This window comes from Apaloderma vittatum, unplaced genomic scaffold (assembly GCF_000703405.1).
Source record: "Apaloderma vittatum isolate BGI_N311 unplaced genomic scaffold, ASM70340v1 scaffold4107, whole genome shotgun sequence".
NCBI classification, from domain to species: domain Eukaryota; kingdom Metazoa; phylum Chordata; class Aves; order Trogoniformes; family Trogonidae; genus Apaloderma; species Apaloderma vittatum.
This window is the reverse complement of record NW_009727681.1, coordinates 6,499-24,111: the sequence shown is the minus strand read 5'-3', so window position 1 is coordinate 24,111 and position 17,613 is coordinate 6,499. Positions and strand designations below refer to the sequence as shown.

The following is a 17,613-nucleotide window of genomic DNA, read 5'->3' as shown; positions in this document are numbered from 1 at the left end:
GAGTGGAAGAGGAAAATTCATTTGAAATTTGAATGTCTAGAAAAGCAGACTTGACCTAGTCAGTAGGTGCTCTATCATGCACTTCAAAAGATACATTTGAAATATGACAGGAAAATAAATGCACTAATGGTGGTCTATGGAATGGTTACGATAGTACAAAAGATACTGAAAAATCTGAAAGGAGATCTGTCCAAGGACCCTGGGTTCAAGGAAGAAAATGGCTTGAGAAAGAGGGAGAAAAAGTACAAAGGAAGACCCAGTTGTCAGAAGGTATAAGCTTTCAACCTTAAATCAAAAGGTGCTGGGCCAAAATAGAATACTTGATCTCTTCAGAGATTGTCTTGGTGCTTTTCAGTCTTAGAACTCAGCTTCAGAGAATTGGTATAGCACAAGAACTTACAACACATTTCTTCCTTTTCTCCATCATGGTTAATGCTAAGGATGATATATCACCAACTAAGAAATGGTTTTTGAATAAAGGGGCTTTTTTTTTAACCTAGAATATGATGGATTACAGTAAAATACAGATCATCATAGAATGGCCTAGGCTGGAAGGGACCTTAGAGATCATCTAGTCCAACCTCCCTGTTTTGGGCAGGGATGCCACCTCTCGACTAGACCAGGCAACACATGGGGACTGAGCGGGAATCGAACCCGCGACCTCGGTGTCGGTCATTGTTGTCAGCACCGCGCTCAAACCACTGAGCTAACCGGCCCCCTAGATGGTCTTTGAATATTTTTCCAGGTGTCGTGCTTCATAAGGCTGCTTCTGTCCATGCATAGACTACATCCCTGCTCACATTTGATCCTTTCTGATACCTGAACTTCTGCCCTTAATCCCAGGGTGTGATAAATCTGCCATGTACATTCCTGTGTCTGTCAAGCAGGCTGACACGGCTGCTCATTAATCCCTCCTGCAGCTTGCACTAAGCTTGGTCACAGACCAGGCTTGCGTAGAGCATCTTTTCCTAGATAGACCTTCTTTTATAAGTACTACAAGACTCAGGCATATATTTGCCTAAAAGACACTTAATATCCCCTGCTTGAGTCATACCAAAGTTACACCAACTTTTCTGCTTTTTTTTTTTCCCAGCTCCAAGAATCTGGTAATCCTCCATCCTACCACATTCCTGTAAAAAAATATCAGTGAAATCCAGCTGTAGCGTGAAGCAAATGGCCATTATAGTACTTGGCTTCTTCAGTCAGGGGCTTCAGTCTATAATTTTCACAGGCCAAGATCAGCCCCTCCTACTGCATCTATGTTAGGTTTACTGCAATACTCCAAGTGAGTGCATAGGTAAATACCAATCCAGTGGTTTCCTATTCTTTTTCATGTCTGTGGGCATAAACTTACAACATTCAGTGATTTTTCACATAGAATTCTTATGCGCTGATACCTTTTACGCATTAATCAGCACTAAAGAAGATCAGAGTCTCAGCCATAGACTGCAGGCTGTCTCACTGAGCTGTTTTTAATTGCCATCACTGAGAAAGAGAAATTGTTTAAAGCAAGTCAATAAAGCAATGCAAAATGTGGGAGGAATTTTCACTGCTGATCAACAGTTAGAAATTCATATTTAATATCAATTGTTTCATTTAGTACCACTGCTTCTTGGTAATTGGGTCATTTATTTATTAACTACAAATACTGAAATAATTGAATCACTTAAGAAAAATTATGTTAAATAACCTAGTTACTGAGTCTGAGGCTCTCAGATTAAATCATCACTCTCCCTGGAACCTCAGAAGGCTCCTAGACTCCCTCACATAGTGGGAGATCCTGGGGATCCTGGTGCTGGAGGTGCAGTGACATTCCCATTAAGCACGTTAGAGAGGCAGAGGGTAGGTAACTCTCTGCCATTACAGTTCCAATGCACTCAAGCTCCCATGGAGAATGAGACTGTCCCGGGACTCCATGTTGGCCAAAGGACCCATATAGTGTGGGGCTTCCTCACTGCCCAGCGGAGAAATCTAAGCTTAATCATGGAGAAATGTAATTTTCCTGATGGAGTGATGCACCTTGGTCTGGCTCTTAATATTTAATTATCTGAGTAGGGAAGAGAGCTTCATGTGCAGTTCTCCAGTGAAATGATCTATCTTCCCATAATTGTCACAAGTAGGCTGCAAAACTGCTTACAGACCTCCAAAGTCTCCCCTTCTCTTCCTGTAGACCAGCTATTATTTCTCACTACATTAAGCCAACTGAAAAGTATGGTGCTTCTTTTTCGTGATGCAGGATTCCTTTTTACCTCTGTCATCTTGCCACCTGCATGCAGATACAGGTTTATATCTCCCCATTAGCACCGTTACTTGCAAAGACCTCAGGGTAGAGAACGGGAGGCTGATTTAGGGTTTCTTTAACAATCAGCCTATAAAACTCTTTGAGTCACCTACAGCTCTCAAAGGCTTAAAAAAAAAAATCACGAAGCAGAGAACCCAAATACATGTTGCCAAGGAGACTGGAAGAGACAGAAGATTATGGCATGAGATGACTATAGCTATAGGGGATAGTACATAGTCTGATCAGTACAAACACCACCAACACATAGCAAACATTAAACTGTTACGCAGATGAAATAAAACAGCACATAAAAATCATTCGTAAGTGTAACAGCTTTATAAAATGGTTTCTCTGAGTCCTTGAGTAACCAGAAGTAAGGATCAAGATCCAGCTAAGACTAAGAAGCACCTCTGAATGAGAGGAGTCTGAACACAGCAAAAAATTTTTAAGAATGTGTGATACTAAACCTCAAATTGTCAAGTATACTAAAAGGAAGGGATAGACAGTCATAAGAAGGCTCAACTGAACATTCCTTGCTTAAATTATGCCTTAATCTTGTAATTCCAGCTGTCAATATCCAGTCACTCAGAAGTCATGCAGTGAAATGAAACTTGTTACTGAAGTCCACAACATATCAGCTTCATAAGATGCTTTTGGTTAAATTGGCTATTTTGACAGTTATTGAAAATCTTTAAAAAGAACTGCTTTTCTTGCATGTGTAAGAGTACAATGATGTCAAGTACATTATTTTCCAGTTATATGATTGGCTCCCTGAAAAATTACTCCCTGATGATAGTATCTTTGCAAGGCTTAGATGTCCTAGGTGCAGAAATCCCACTTCAGTGCCTAAATATGGGGCTTCTTGTGCTTTTGTGCATTACCATCCCAAAATCTTTTAATGATGTCAGTCCTTCAAAGAATAGCAACAGAGAGACTTGTAGCAGTTGCTGAAACTGATTCTTCCATCTAAAATCTAGGAAGGTCTTTGCTACCATTTCAGGTTGCCCGCTTACTCCACAGCACAAAGGTGCGCCAACACATCTGCCAAGGATGTCTATGACTGGATCTTTTAAGCATAATGAACTGTTAGCAAGCACTTTTCATTCTCAGCAAGAAAGTTGGTGCACATTATTTTAAAATATGGACTTACAGGCTGTAACTAGAGAAAGATGCGGAACAGAAAAGCTTGGTAAAAAAGGCAAAACTTGCACAGAGAAAAAATTCACACCAAGTTAAAAACAAAACCGGGTGCAAAGAGTAGCACACTAGACATTAAACCAGCAAAATGACAACAAATGCACAGAGTACTAAGAAAGGAGAAAGAGAGAGAGAGAAATAAAATGAACCATGGAGAGGAGGATCATCACCAACACAGAAAACAAAGCAACAGGTAAATGATCAGCCTATGTGAGAGAAAAGCCATCTGGCCAACAGCTGCTTCTGAGTATCCATCTCATAATGGCTGTGGGGAAGGGATGACTGAAAAATAAGACAGTAAAATCAGCATCCAGTGGGTCCCCAAAAATGACTGACACTGAAATTTCCTGCAAGAACAAAAGAAATTGTGCAAAGTCCAACAAGGCAAAATATTTCTTGCATGGTATAGGGTTTTCCTTGCCCAGCCTATCCAGCAAATAACATGTGGTCAAAGACATTAAGCTACTGCTTTGCTCCCCATTTTACAATTCTCATTTAATAGAGCCTTTGCCCTGCCTCTCAACAGTTGCTGAAGTTTTATTAAGACACAGTGATTTCCAGGGATGTTAATACTCATTTGTAACATTTTCCTTACTGGGCTAGAGCCAGGTTAAAAATATATACATACATATATATTTAACTCAAGAAACCATTCCTATTAGTCATCAACTCTTATTCCCTTCCCTTTAGCACCTGGCCTCCAACTCCTCCAGAGAGAGGCAGTATAAGAAAGAGAACACTCTGCATATGATTTACAAATGTCTAGTAGGATTTAAATAGCTGTTTACTCCATCTCTGATATCTAAGCGCTGACCAGTGACCTTCTTCTACCTAGATTTTCAATGTAGTATCAAAAGAGTTCATATTCAGTTTTTAAATTCTAAAAAAAGTAATAAAAGGATTAAGCAGTCAGAAATACATGAGAAATCTTGAGGAAGTGATGTTTTGGAGGGAGATCATCATTCAACTAGTAACACCTGTAAATGCTACAGTTGTGATCAAGCAATCCCTTGCCTTGTATGTGATATATTTCATATTCTAGCACTTGTAAAGATGAGTAACAAGTTGTGTAGAATTTATAGGTGCTCAAAACTCATGCAATGTGAGAATCCAGGCAGTGGTCCTGCACACAAAGGACAACCAAGAATGAGCCGCGCATGCAAGACTGTACACATGAGTTGACATCAGCAACAGGCCAAAGAGCCTGTGATGGACCCAAAACAGAAATGTAGTCTACTAATGACAAAAGCAGTATTACTTTTATTTGTCTTTGCGTACCTTAAGCAAGCCTACTTGTCTCATTTTTTAAAAAAGTTTGCTTTATAAAAACACTACATAAAACTTAAAAATCACCTTTGATAGCTGCTAAATATCCTCTCAGTTCTCTCTGAAGCCTGGAACCCTCTGCCTGGAAAAGAAAAACACAAAAAAAAATCACAAAAAGCAAGAAAATGAAACCACATTTCAGCTGTATTTTATGCCTTAAAATATACACTGTATGTCAAAACAACAAAAAGCAGTTTCAGGGGCTGTTTGATGCATGGTGTCACATATTACAAGCACGGTTCATGCAAAAAAGGTGGCCTGGCCAAGATTCTAGGCATAGTGTACTCTCTAGGCTAAAATTTCTGAGTTTATTTTATCAGTCATCTGCACAGGTGTGTTTTACAGCCAAGGTCCAGTTCAAGTCAGCCTGGCCAATGTCCTAACCTGAAACTCAAAGAAGTATAATCAAGAATGGTGCATCTCCACTGGAAACCACTCAGATAAAGCCAGTTTAGACTTGCAGAGAATCCATGCCCTTACATAAATGGCTTATTATTTTTGCAAGCAGTTTTCCAAGTATTTTAACATGTTAATATTTTGCAAGCAGATAACTACTAAAAACCAATAGCATTAGTTATTTTGTTTAGCTTGGTCAGTGCATCTTGCAGTCTGCTGTGAAATCTTAACCACTTGGCAAATACACCACAATGGACTTCTTAATCTTATTCAAATAGCCTTTGAAAAATGTACCAAAAAAATAGACCAAAAAAAAAAAAAAAGAATTGCTTTACTTTATCTCTAATTGTCTCACAAGTTGGACTTCACAGTTCCTAGAAGTTGCAAAAAAAATATTTGCTGCTATAGCACATATTCGATTGCTTAAAAAGCCGTTGTCCAGAACACCTTCAATATCCTGAACATTTTGGAAACACTCCATATTATTAGTTCCCAATATCCTTCAAATTATTTAAGCAATTGGAAACTATAGGAATAACCAGCTTAAAATCGCATTTTGTCACATGCAGTTAACACCATATGGTAAAATCAGCCACAAAATATGACTGATTGCTTTGGAGTTTCTCTCATTTTTTTCATGTGAAAGTCAGAACTCAAAAGGGTACATGTGTGAACACTTTAGAAGACAGAGTCTCAACTGGTATAAGGTGTTATAACTCCACTTAAGCCAAAGGATTTCTGATGTCATTAAAAGATTTGCATCAGCGACAGCAAAGCTCAGAGCATTTAGACACAGAGGATCATAAGAAATTCAGGTTGAAAGGGAGCATCTGGGGCTTAGAAACCATCTACCTGCAGCCACATTAAATCCCAATGGTGGTTTTCAAGAAATAGTTACTTGGTTCACCAGAACACACACTGCAACACATTAATCAAGTCCATTAATCAAGTAAATTCTGAGCACAGAAATAGAACCACCAGGATGATGTCTGAGAAGCTGCTGAGTAACAGCAAAAGCACAGGAGCACTTGGCCCACCAACTTGTCTCAGCTTGAGACTGCATTTGATGCTCCATGGAAAGGCAAATTTTTCCTTTATTTCAGGAAAGGACCAGACAGGCACAGATTGAGTAGTCAGTGGATTAAATCTCAGGCTTAATTACTTAAAAGCCAACAGGAACTTCTGAAAGTAGTGGCAGCTTGATGTGTCCCTTAAAAAAATATATACATGCACACCTTGATACGGTTTAGTAAATAGTACTACCCTAACACACCATGACAACCTATTTAATCATTCTACATAACACAGTATCATCCTAAAACACTTCTGAAGGTGAAATTTTTTCTACCATGAAATTTTTTCTTCCATGCTAGCATGGAAGGCAGATGACAGAAGATGTCTGCTTTCTGTAGAGCAAGGCCTTAAGTGAACGACACCACCACAGAGGAAAGGAGATTGAACCCAGGGACAGAATTTCCTGGTCTCAGATCTGAAGAGGATTAAACGTGTGGCAGAAAGAGGAGTCAAGTTCCCCTTTTATGCATGCCAGTCACCTCCCAGGAGGATCCCTGGTACTCTGAGAAGTCACACAGAGGTATAGTAACTATCTGTCCAATTCATGGTCTGTGCATTTGTGGTGAAATCCGGAACTAGATAGAGCAACTTGATTTTTCATCATGGTCCAGTTGAACACGTGTCCATATGATAACAATGTTCAATTTTTAAAGAATTTCACGTTTCAGGAGCAGCAAACTGCATCTTGAAGGCTCAGAGCACTGTTAGCTGTCCTCATGTTCAGCAAAAGGTCTATGTTTACTCAGACACACGTCATTTTGTTACTGGGACTAACTAGCAGAATCACAAATGGCATGTCAGAGACATAGACTGCTCAAACACTTTGCTGCGCAGTTTTACGGCTGGTTCCCTAAACCACTGTGAGGTTTGTTGTGGTTCATTAGCATCATGCGTCATCAGCAACTGCAGCTCAGGAAAACGTATAAGAAAAAGTCAAAGCAGTAAAAAGAAAAAAAAGATGCAAATATTTTGCCATATGCGCAGTTATGAATTCTGACAATTCATTGAAAAGAATAATTTTAACACATGTCTCCCTCAGTCTAGGTTATTAACAGGTCACAAATCACTGAAATATCTAAGCAGCGTAAAGCCATATGAATTTTCTTGCATTAGCAAACGTTGTATGACACATGACATTAAAGTATCAAAGGGCAAGGGCCAGCCCCCACTGAATTTGAGAATCTCTCAGTTTCAATGATAGCAGAATTAGAGCCTTCTGTAAAATCCCAGAAATAAAAATTTGTATCAAAAGCACATAGCCCTGTGAATTCTGCAAAACGTGCCTCTGGTCTACACATTTTGCTATAGTAAACTGACTGTTAGTGAAGTTAACACCTAACAGACTAGTTAATATTTGCAGAATGAAAACACTGCATTGCTGGTTTTGCACATCTTGCAAACTGTGACATACAAGTTTTAAAAAGCACTGTTTTAAAGATCACCACATATTTAGTATTTCCCCTTCTCTACATTTACTGATGCACTCTTCCTACTTTCTGGTCTATCAGACGAAGGCATCTGCTGACTCTGAAACCACTCCTCCAACTGTCTTCATTAAGGCCATCAATTTTGTTAATTAAGGTGCAGCTTCTTGAAGAGTGATGAAAAATAGGTGTCATTTTGCAGATGCTGTGCTCCTCTGAAACAAGATTTCCCAAGAAAGCACTGATGCTTCCTTTATAATTTCATAATTTCTTTTATTTGCTCTACATGAGACAGCAAAGTGAGTCAGAGCTTCGTAATACGCAAGAAAATTCCAGAGAGAAATCTCAGTAGCGTACTTAATAATAAACTTCTCACAATTACGTTGTTTGATAACAGCAGGCATGTTCTCACCAGAATCCAGCACTAGAAATCAGTGCTCTTTGGCTCAACTGCTCAAACTCAAAATGCAAATTACCAAAAACCTGTCAGGCAGATTAAACTTCCCATAAGAGCAAGGGAAGTATGTTAATAATCAAAAAACCCATCCCTCATTCGAAATATCAGTACAGCTCTCCACAAGCATGTCCCAAACAACAACTCGGTACTCTGAACTCTGCAGCACACAGTCAGCATTGTTTGCAGATCCCTTTTGCTACTGACAGGTTTTACTACGTGGTCAGTATTATAGAGCTAGTTAAGACACATGCACCCAGTGAGACAAGGAGGCTCAGTGCTTCAGGATCTTTTCATCTACAGCCACAAGTCTTACACACTTTTGCAGTAGCATTAAGCCTTTTCATTACTACTGATTCTTGTGTATGTTTCATTTTAGTTTTCTTCTCAAAGTCTAGTATTTAAACATATTTTAGCACTGGAATTAAGACAATGAGGGCCATAGCACTGTTGGCTCTAATACTAACATGACAAAAAAATAATGAGCAAACCCATAAAAAATATAGTTTGTGTCTTTTGCTTCCTGATGCATTAAAAAATTGTTACTTCCACTCAGAAATTAAAGGCCACCCTGCGTCCATGAAAGCTGGAACTGGATGACCTATTTGCCAGTCATCATTTATTCACAGCTTTCTAAGTAGAACAGAAGAGTTTTTCTATCATGTCACATAAAGGCTTTAAACAGAATACATCTTTACAGGAAAGGTCAGCACAGCATGTGCTTGATACCAAAACCAAATAAATGCCTCCGCTTTAGGTGAGAGTCAAAAACATTGTCAATGTTGAACCTGGAGCATAAGTTACTTAATAACCTGCTCCATAGAAATGCAAGACAGATAATTATTAACGCAGCTCTAAGTCTAATGCTGGAATTTTGTCATTCCATCACTAAGACATCAGGGAAATAGCTCAAAAGAAAGGATTTTTTTGTCACTGGAAGTCATCCTTTATTGCAATGTGCAGTTATTAGCCACAATGTAAGGCAGCATTGTCTCTATCTTCAGACTTATACTAGTATTTACTAGTAGGTCTTTTAGGACACTCAGAAGTATGAATAAAAAGGACTACTGCATTAAGTGAAGCTTAAAAAAAATATAAGGCTATTAGTACAAATCCATAATTCACTATGAAATCGATCTGCATACCAGAGTATTCTATTTTATGATTTTCCAGTCTTCTTATAGTTCTTAGAACTGTGCCCCAAATTCTGGAATCTTTATCTTAAAGAAATACATTTCTTCTTTTCCCTTTCTAAAAGCTGTTTTGAACCATTTGTCTACTGAATCACTTGAGAAAATTGAGTTTGCAGTCTTGTCTGGAAACACAAAGGCTTTTGGCATCCCAGTACCTGCCAGGACAGCACCAAATTTGTAGTCCAGGCACTGAGACAGCTCAAGAGGACTCTCTAGGGGAGAGGTTCAGCTGCCAAAACATGTCTGTTGCTGCTGGAGATGCCATGGGGTGCTCAAAAGGACCGCAGAGCCAACAGGAATGATGGAGGTCTGTCTGTCTGATAGAGGATGTGCCTCTGTCTGGAGCAACATTTAGGGGCCAGCTGGGACACTGTGACGCACATCTTGTGCCTATGCGTAAGTGGTGAATCTCATCTTGGGTATCTTAACTCATCAGTGGCACATCTGATGCAAAAAGAGCACTTCAATAAATGCTGTCTTATAGAACAAATTTAAGACAATGTTGTGCCACAGCTGTAAGGGAGCTAAGCAAGCTTGCATGAAACGAAGATCTGGCCAAGATAAACCTTTTCAGGACCCATAACAAATATACCCAATGAGCACGTCTTACTGTGAGGCACACATTAAGTAAAGCAGTCCAGAGGAGCAGGTTCTGCTCACTCATTGACAGCAAAAAAAAAGGCTCTTCATTTTCACCCAATTCTATAAACTAGCAATAAAAGCATTTGACATTTTACTTTATTCTGACAACATGACATAGAGAGCTGCTTTTGTAGTAGCAATTGCTGTATCTCCTTGTGCACATATACAATACATAATGAATTAAACACTAAAATTTTTTAACTGTAGTTTGTAAAATAAAAAAAACTCATTACATACAGAAAAATAATGAGAGGTAAATATGCATAGACATGAAATAGAATATTGATCTCATACAAAAAGGAAGCAAGAACTGTGAATCATTAAAATATCCTGGGGGATAAGGAAATTGCTACTTAACTTCCTGTCACAAAAAGAAAGCCTAAAATGGAGTTGCCTGAACACTAGAATAGAGATGAAATTTCAGGCAAATCCCCAGTGAACTTGATGCTTTCACAGTTGAGAGAAATATGCAGGAATTTTCTTTTTATTCCCCCTCTCTGAACTTCAGGGTTGATTAAGAGGTTAGGCACATCCACAATGATCTATGCAGAGAGAAACGGTTAAGCCTCAAGGAATTATATGCAACACACTGAAAATTTATGTCACATCGTGCCATATATTTTAGGTAAGTTTTGTTTGTTCCACAAGTTTTGATTTAGAGTAGCCATTTTCAGTTTACAGCTTAAGTGGAAGGTAAATAATAGCCATATTCACTGCAAAAAATTGATTATGTTTTTACTGTTGGTTTCAGTTCCAGCAGCTTACTGCCTCTCAGAGGGAAAGTCCTGGGGCTCTGCAAAGTCACGGTGCTCTGTTCTCTCTAGACACGGGATGACTCAGTTTCTCCATGGTGATTCATCTCGGTAATTCAAGTTTGGGCTGTCAAGTTCAGAAGGGGCTCTTATTTAGCAGTATTCAGAAAGAGATGGGAACAGATCACTGGGGAGTCTAAATGAGATTTTCCTACAGATAGATTTGCTGGCCGTATCCTTACACATAGCCTTCTGCTGAGTTTGGTACATACCTACTATCCAATCTGCTACTCGAGCATGTTGAGATTTCAGATTTTCAATGACTTGCTTCCAGAGTAATGAGCTAAGTTCTTTCCTTTCTCCATCCTTTCCCTGAGCTGAACTGGGAGCCCCCATTTATAATCTTTGGAGACTAACAATAAAAATATCATTCTATACTTAAGACCAGTTGACCTCCCAAATGGTGCAGGCTCAATAAGGCAGAGAAACAAGAAAAATTCACAGCTTTTTCCAGCTTTCAGCTTACTAGGATCCCCACTGCCCAAGTGGCAGCACCAGCTGCTACAAACAACTTACGAAGAGACACAGAATTGAAGTGACAGTCTTCCTCAAAATCAAACATAGGTATATTAGTCAAGGAAGAGAAAAATCACTGCTATGTGAGATTGCAAGAAACAAAGTCAAGTCTAGACTGCCTCTCAGACTGCCTCTGCCAGAGAAAGGACTGATTAGGTCAGCAACTACCACGGAGACAAATAATCCTGGAGAGAATTGCAAAAGATGGGACAGCCTCTAACAAGGGCAGTTCCGTTTGCAAGCCACCTGCATGGCTCACATCAACAGTTTGGTGGACCTCAGCACAAGGTGCAATCACCCAGACTGCCTTTTTATTCTTTAATATACATATTTTATTTTTTCTTTTCTGAAGGCTGTAGAGTTGCAGAGACAACCTTGAAAGCAGAACTGAACAGAAACCACAAAGAGATGACTGCTTGAGTTCACAGAAGCAAGCAGTTCTGCAAGGTATTAAGCAGTAGGAGTGCTAATTCAGATGCACTTTGTAATGCTTCATATATTTGCCCTGTTAGTAAGTTGTAGATCAAAGCACGGAACAAAACTAAGAAAATTTAAGCAATTTATTTACCTTTTATTTGTGAACATGGCAGAAACAGTGCTTTTGTAACTTTTTCTCTGCCTTGTATTTGAAGAATTGAGCATAACAGAACTTGAGACTGAAACCAGCAGAGCACAGTAAGCACATGTGATTAGTTTAAGAAACGTACAGTCTCTCCCATTTGGTGTGCCAGGGGACCTAGTCAAATCTGCCTATGTCCCTCTGCACTCCCTCCTCCCTACCCAATTCCTCCCCTGGCCCCAAGTCACATTTGTGCCTGGATTTAGCATCATGCAGTTCTTGCACAGTTCTTGATTGTTTGTTGTACATCAAAGAAGGGGGAAATAAAAAGGAAGTAATGCTAAAACCCTCCTTAGCCCTCAGCAAGACTTTCAGCTGAAAATCACCATTACAAAAAATTCTTGGTAAAGGTCAGAAAAAACAAACACTTGAGATGTAATTTTGCTTAAAAAGATTTTTTTTCTCTTTCATATTTCCTTTTGTAATTTCACTAAAAATTTTTAGGTAGAAAAAAATCCCACAAAACTTTTTCTTCATAGAGATGCTCCAGCTGCTTCTTCTGCATCCAATAAGAACCTTACAGATGCACCTTATTTCTAGTGACAGTTACTAGCTGAGTAAACAGCTGTGATAATGACAGCAAGGATAGGCAGGAACATAAGCACAGTCAAGAAGAAAGAAATTATAGCCCAGCATATTTTCATCTTTGCGGAAGAGCAAAGATCTACACAACAGCACAGTGGCTCCTGAAACGTCCCTCCCTTCTACAATGAGAGAGGAATATAAAAGCTAAGTGACCATAAGACACAAAAGAATTAATAAGCATCCTAGCAGTCAGGATCTAGGGTTTCTGTTTACATGTAAAGAAGTGCATGTGGTAGATCTAACTGATTCAGGGCAGAAATTGCAAACACTGACATAAGCTAATTTTTACATCTTCTAAAATGCGTGAGATTAGTTCTTCACCCTTCAGTGCCTTTCTGTATGAGGTCTAAATGATAGCTCACAAAAAGATACAACAGATAACTCAGTTCATACTTCCATAACAAGACAATTTTCTTGGTGGTATTACTGCAGCTCATGATAGGCATGAATTTGTACTAGAAAGCTACTATATAATTAATCACAATTAATCACCTCTGAGCCCAAAAGTCTGTCCAAGAAAGTAAGGAGTAATTGAGGTTAGAATTTAGCATTGCATTGGGAGTAGATTACAAACTCTTCAGGGCACCTTTGTTTTCATGTGTTGTATTTTACAGCATTAAGAGCAATTGAGCACTGCTCCACAGCAGTGCCTCACCAGCACCGCCATCACAGCCCCCGGTGCCAACAGGGAGAGGAACAACACACAGCAGGCTGAAACTATTCATCTGGTCACTTCATATAAAATTGGTATTATTATATACCCCTCATGAAAGCAATCCACAAAATGAAACCAGAAAAATACCTCGCTCCTTTGTAAGAAGGTGAATACAATGCTGCATTTAGCTGGGTTTGGGTTCTGTTCTCAATTATGCTGTTGAAAAAGCGCCATCACTTTGTTGATCCGAATGAGTTCAAGTGTGATGGTGTTACACAGAATTACAGTATGTCCTTTTTTTTATGTGTATTTCTTAACCCTCTGCATGCACAAATCCAACTGTTTGAAAACAACAGAACAAAATCCTATATCCCACTCCAAAAAATCTTCTTGCTTGTTACCCTGTAGCACCTTCTTCAAAGTCAGCAATTTCAAATAGATTGCATTTTTCTTAAGACACAACTAAAGGAACTGAAAAAGTAACTGACCTCTTGCCGCTTGAAATTCTGAACATATTCTTCAAATTGTTCATCTTTTGTTTCATCTGCTTTTCCTAGTTTTTGAAGTACCTATATTGAAAAGAGTAAGAAAAATGAATAACTTAATATTTCTGCAACACAACAGAACCAGTGCTACTTTAAACGTTTCTGTCTTGTAGTTAGGCTTAAAAACTATTTTACTTTTGGGGGTGTTGCATGCACTACTGTTTGTGAAATTCAGTTGGTAAAGTATTTTGTCAAAATAAAAAGGATAAAAGCAGGAGTATGGTGTGTGTATGTGTGTGTGGATATATACTTCGAAGTATGGCGTCTTTGAGTAGATATGTGTTTTTTTAATGAAGCAATTTTTCTTTTAGCAAAGAATCCCAGGGTTTCAAACCAAGGAAGAATGAGATAAATTTGTTGAAACTGTGAGTTGTCATCTCCATCAGAGAGAGAAAGAAAGAAAAAACCAAATTTCATTTTTTTTCTTCTGTCTATGGCTCATTACATCAAATGGTATTAACATTATCCTTGTCTGCATGATTTTCAACATAAATTCATAGAGAATAAAGAAACGCTGCATGAGAAATTGTTCGAGTTGATGCTTATTTAAAAGTTTTATTGGTGTTTATATTTGTTCCCCTCATTAATTCAGAAGTGGCTTGTCATCCGCTAGATAATAAATATACTGCAGCATGTCAGCAGTAAGGGCTATTTATGTTATGGTGATCTCAAAAGTAATTTGACACTGCTACACTTTACACTGTATTCAACTACAATAAATGCATTCTATTATTAAATCCCGACATTATCCATTCATTTTAATATTGAAGACTTCTACATAGCTTCAAATAGGCTTCACCCTTCTTTTCAAGAAATCTCCAACTCTTTATAGAGTATTTGTGTGCAGAATGAATTGTCTCACATGGTGATGTTCAGATTGCTTTCCCACAATAAATTGACCAAACTTTCCATTTTCACGGGAGAAAACAGAAACAAACAAATGGGAAAAAAACCCCACACAATAGAAACAGTAGCAATTAACTGATGCTATGAATAAACATATAAACATCACAACCTATTCTTCTCAAAACAAAGACTGTACAGCTCCACTCCTGCCATATTCTCTCTCCAACCGCTTGTCTCTCCCAACCCTAGAGCCAGTACCACACCGTAAGGCCAGGCTGCTCAACAGGGCATTGAGCATTGCCATGGTGGAACCCAAGGGCCAAGATGATCATGAAGGTGATGAGACACTATCTGTGGACTTGGTATGGGGAACTGCAAGGAAGTTTTGACATATTTACAGCTGAAAATCAGAAAGAATGACATCAGAAAGGAAATAAAGACTAGCCTTTTGCTGCCAATAGCTATGTTTCACGTTTTAAATTTCTCTGGTTCATTTGGGCAGATTTTAAGCCTGTTGACCAGTCCCAAAGACTTCACACGCTCTCATCACCAACCTCTTAATAAAATATTAACAAGTATCACAGACGGTTTTTCAGAGCAATCATTTAATATTTCGAATCATCAGAGGCCTTCACATCACTCCTTGTCACAACTGAGCCAAACTGTCTGCCCCTCTCTGTGGCAAGACCAGGCAGCTCTCTGAAAATCCAACATTTCCGTCTCACAGAGGTGGCTGCCAGGTAAACCTCCTGACCACAGCGACACACTCAAATCATGTTCACAGGAACAAGTAGCAAGTAAATTATTTGTAGTCTGAGAGATTCGTAAGATAGGTAACAAACGGCAGCAAGAAAGATTGTCATAACTCTTTTCTCAAAATATCAATGGCACACATCCATGTCTCCAGATGTGCACTCAGGCCCAATAGCACAAGGGAACAACCTATTTCTCACAGCACCTACCTCCTACATTTTGTGGTTTTTTTAATCCTATATCTCCAACTTTCAATTTCTTTACAGGTATTTATCTGAACTAAGACTAAGATGCCGTGTTAGAACGTTAGAATTTGGCCTCTGCAAACACCAACCCCAATCTTAATCCAGAGTTACATTAAACAACCATTAACAACATAACTTCCGAATTTTCCTAATCCTAATCCAAACCAGAACTAGAGAGACGTCACATGGTTGGAACTAGAAGTTCCACACCAGCTAAAGATACTTGCCCTCATGGAAGTCCTGCAGCTCATGCCATAGACACAGATAACGGATGTTTACTAAGTCTTTTCCCAAATGTAATCCTAATACCATCCCCACAATTCTATATAGAGATGGATCAGTTCAGACTGGACATTAGGAAAAAGTTCTTCACCATGAGGGTGGTGAGACACTGGAACAGGTTGCCCAGAGAGGTGGTGGAAGTCTCATCCCTGGAAGTTTTTAAGGCCAGGCTGGATGAGGCTCTGAGCAGCCTGATCTAGTGGGGGATGTCCCTGCCCATGGTGGGAGTGTTGGAACTAGATGATCTTTAAGGCCCTTTCCAACCCTGACAATTCTATGATTCTATGATTCAATGATTCTATATCAAAGAATGGAACCTGGAACAGAACTAATTCCAAAATGTATCTACTGACTCTCACTCAAGTGTGAGAGCAGGGTGCTAAAAACAAGAAGCAGAACTAATACTCAAGACTCACTAAAGCCACATGATATTGCCATTAACAGGTGGGTAGCTGAAATGAAACCAGAGGGAGAACCATTATAAATATGCTCCTTGGTTGTTCTTCTGCAAAGTGGGGCAGGAAGAGTGAATTGGATTATGGATATGTAAATCTTAACATTCATGGAATTACATATTAGTCCAACTAATAAAAAGTCTCCTCTCCAAAGAGGTAACATTCATATCTAACTAAACAATATCTACTTGAGTGACATTTAAACCCAAAACTTATTTTATCACAATGTCAAAGTCAACAGTCTTATCCTGCCTCCATTTCTCTCCATCACTGAAAACTCAAAATATGGTCAGAAAAAGAAGATGGACAGAGAGGTATTTTTTGATATTGTTACATGGCAGGACTATAATATGCACAATGTATTTCATACAAATTAGTCAGAATTTCCTAATGAGAAAAAAAAAATTCTTTAAAACTTGTTAAAATTTTCTCTAGTGCTGTTATTTGTTTTGAGGATTTTTTTTATGTTATTTGTTATTTGTTATTTGTTTTGAGGATATGTATTTCATACAAATTAGTCAGAATTTCCTAATGAGAAAAAAAAAATTCTTTAAAACTTGTTAAAATTTTCTCTAGTGCTGTTATTTGTTTCATCTTTGAGGATTTTTTGAGCAAAGTTATAACTGTATATAAGCAATATGCATTTAGATAATATAAAGTCCAGGACCTTTTTGGTATTGTATTAATTACTGCCGAAATTAGTTTACATAGAATATGACTTAAAGTCTTAAGTACTTGTGCAAAGCTATTGGTATTATCATAGGTGGGCAATGTGAGTCAAGAGATAAAGTGGATTTTGTTCGAGGGGTTTTTTTCTGTCTTTTGCTCCAAGAATTTCCATTGGAGAGTGCTGGAGTCAGCTTCTGACTAAACAGAGCAAAAGATCAACATTATTTGGCTTTCATGCTAATAAGTTAAGCAGCTAAGCACTTTAGGGAGATTAAAAAAAAGCTTTCTTTGTAGGGTTAAAGCCTGGGTTTTCCAAACAAGCTCAGATTTTTAGCCTAGCCAGAAATCACACCACAGTTAACATTATTAGGATTTTGTAAACTAAATATTTCAGCAACCAGAACATACCTAGTAAGTATAAATTACTATTTTATCCTGGAGTTAAGATACGTATATATGAAATAGCACAGTATATTGCTCAGTTTCAATTCTGCCATAAATACTTTGATCCCAACATAGCTCCAATGCAACAGGGTCAGTTGCTTCTCTTTTCAAAGAGATTGACTGAATTTCACACTTTCCATGCTATAACAGCCATACACTTTCCAAGAACTCAGGTTTGTCTTTGTACTGGTGCAGCTGCT

At 38.5% G+C, this 17,613-nt stretch overlaps 1 protein-coding gene across 1 annotated transcript in view; it reads right to left on the bottom strand.

Annotated features, from left to right (window-relative positions):
• AMPH (amphiphysin) overlaps positions 1-14,869 on the bottom strand; it is a 59,181-nt gene extending 44,312 nt beyond the window's left edge. The window contains exons 1-3 of the mRNA XM_009873746.1: positions 14,762-14,869; positions 13,663-13,743; positions 4,832-4,886 (exon numbers count right to left, since the gene is read on the bottom strand). Coding sequence (XP_009872048.1) covers positions 4,832-4,886; positions 13,663-13,743; positions 14,762-14,869 — 244 coding nt within the window. The remainder of the gene's footprint in view (positions 1-4,831; positions 4,887-13,662; positions 13,744-14,761) is intronic.
• Positions 14,870-17,613: the final 2,744 nt, after the last annotated feature.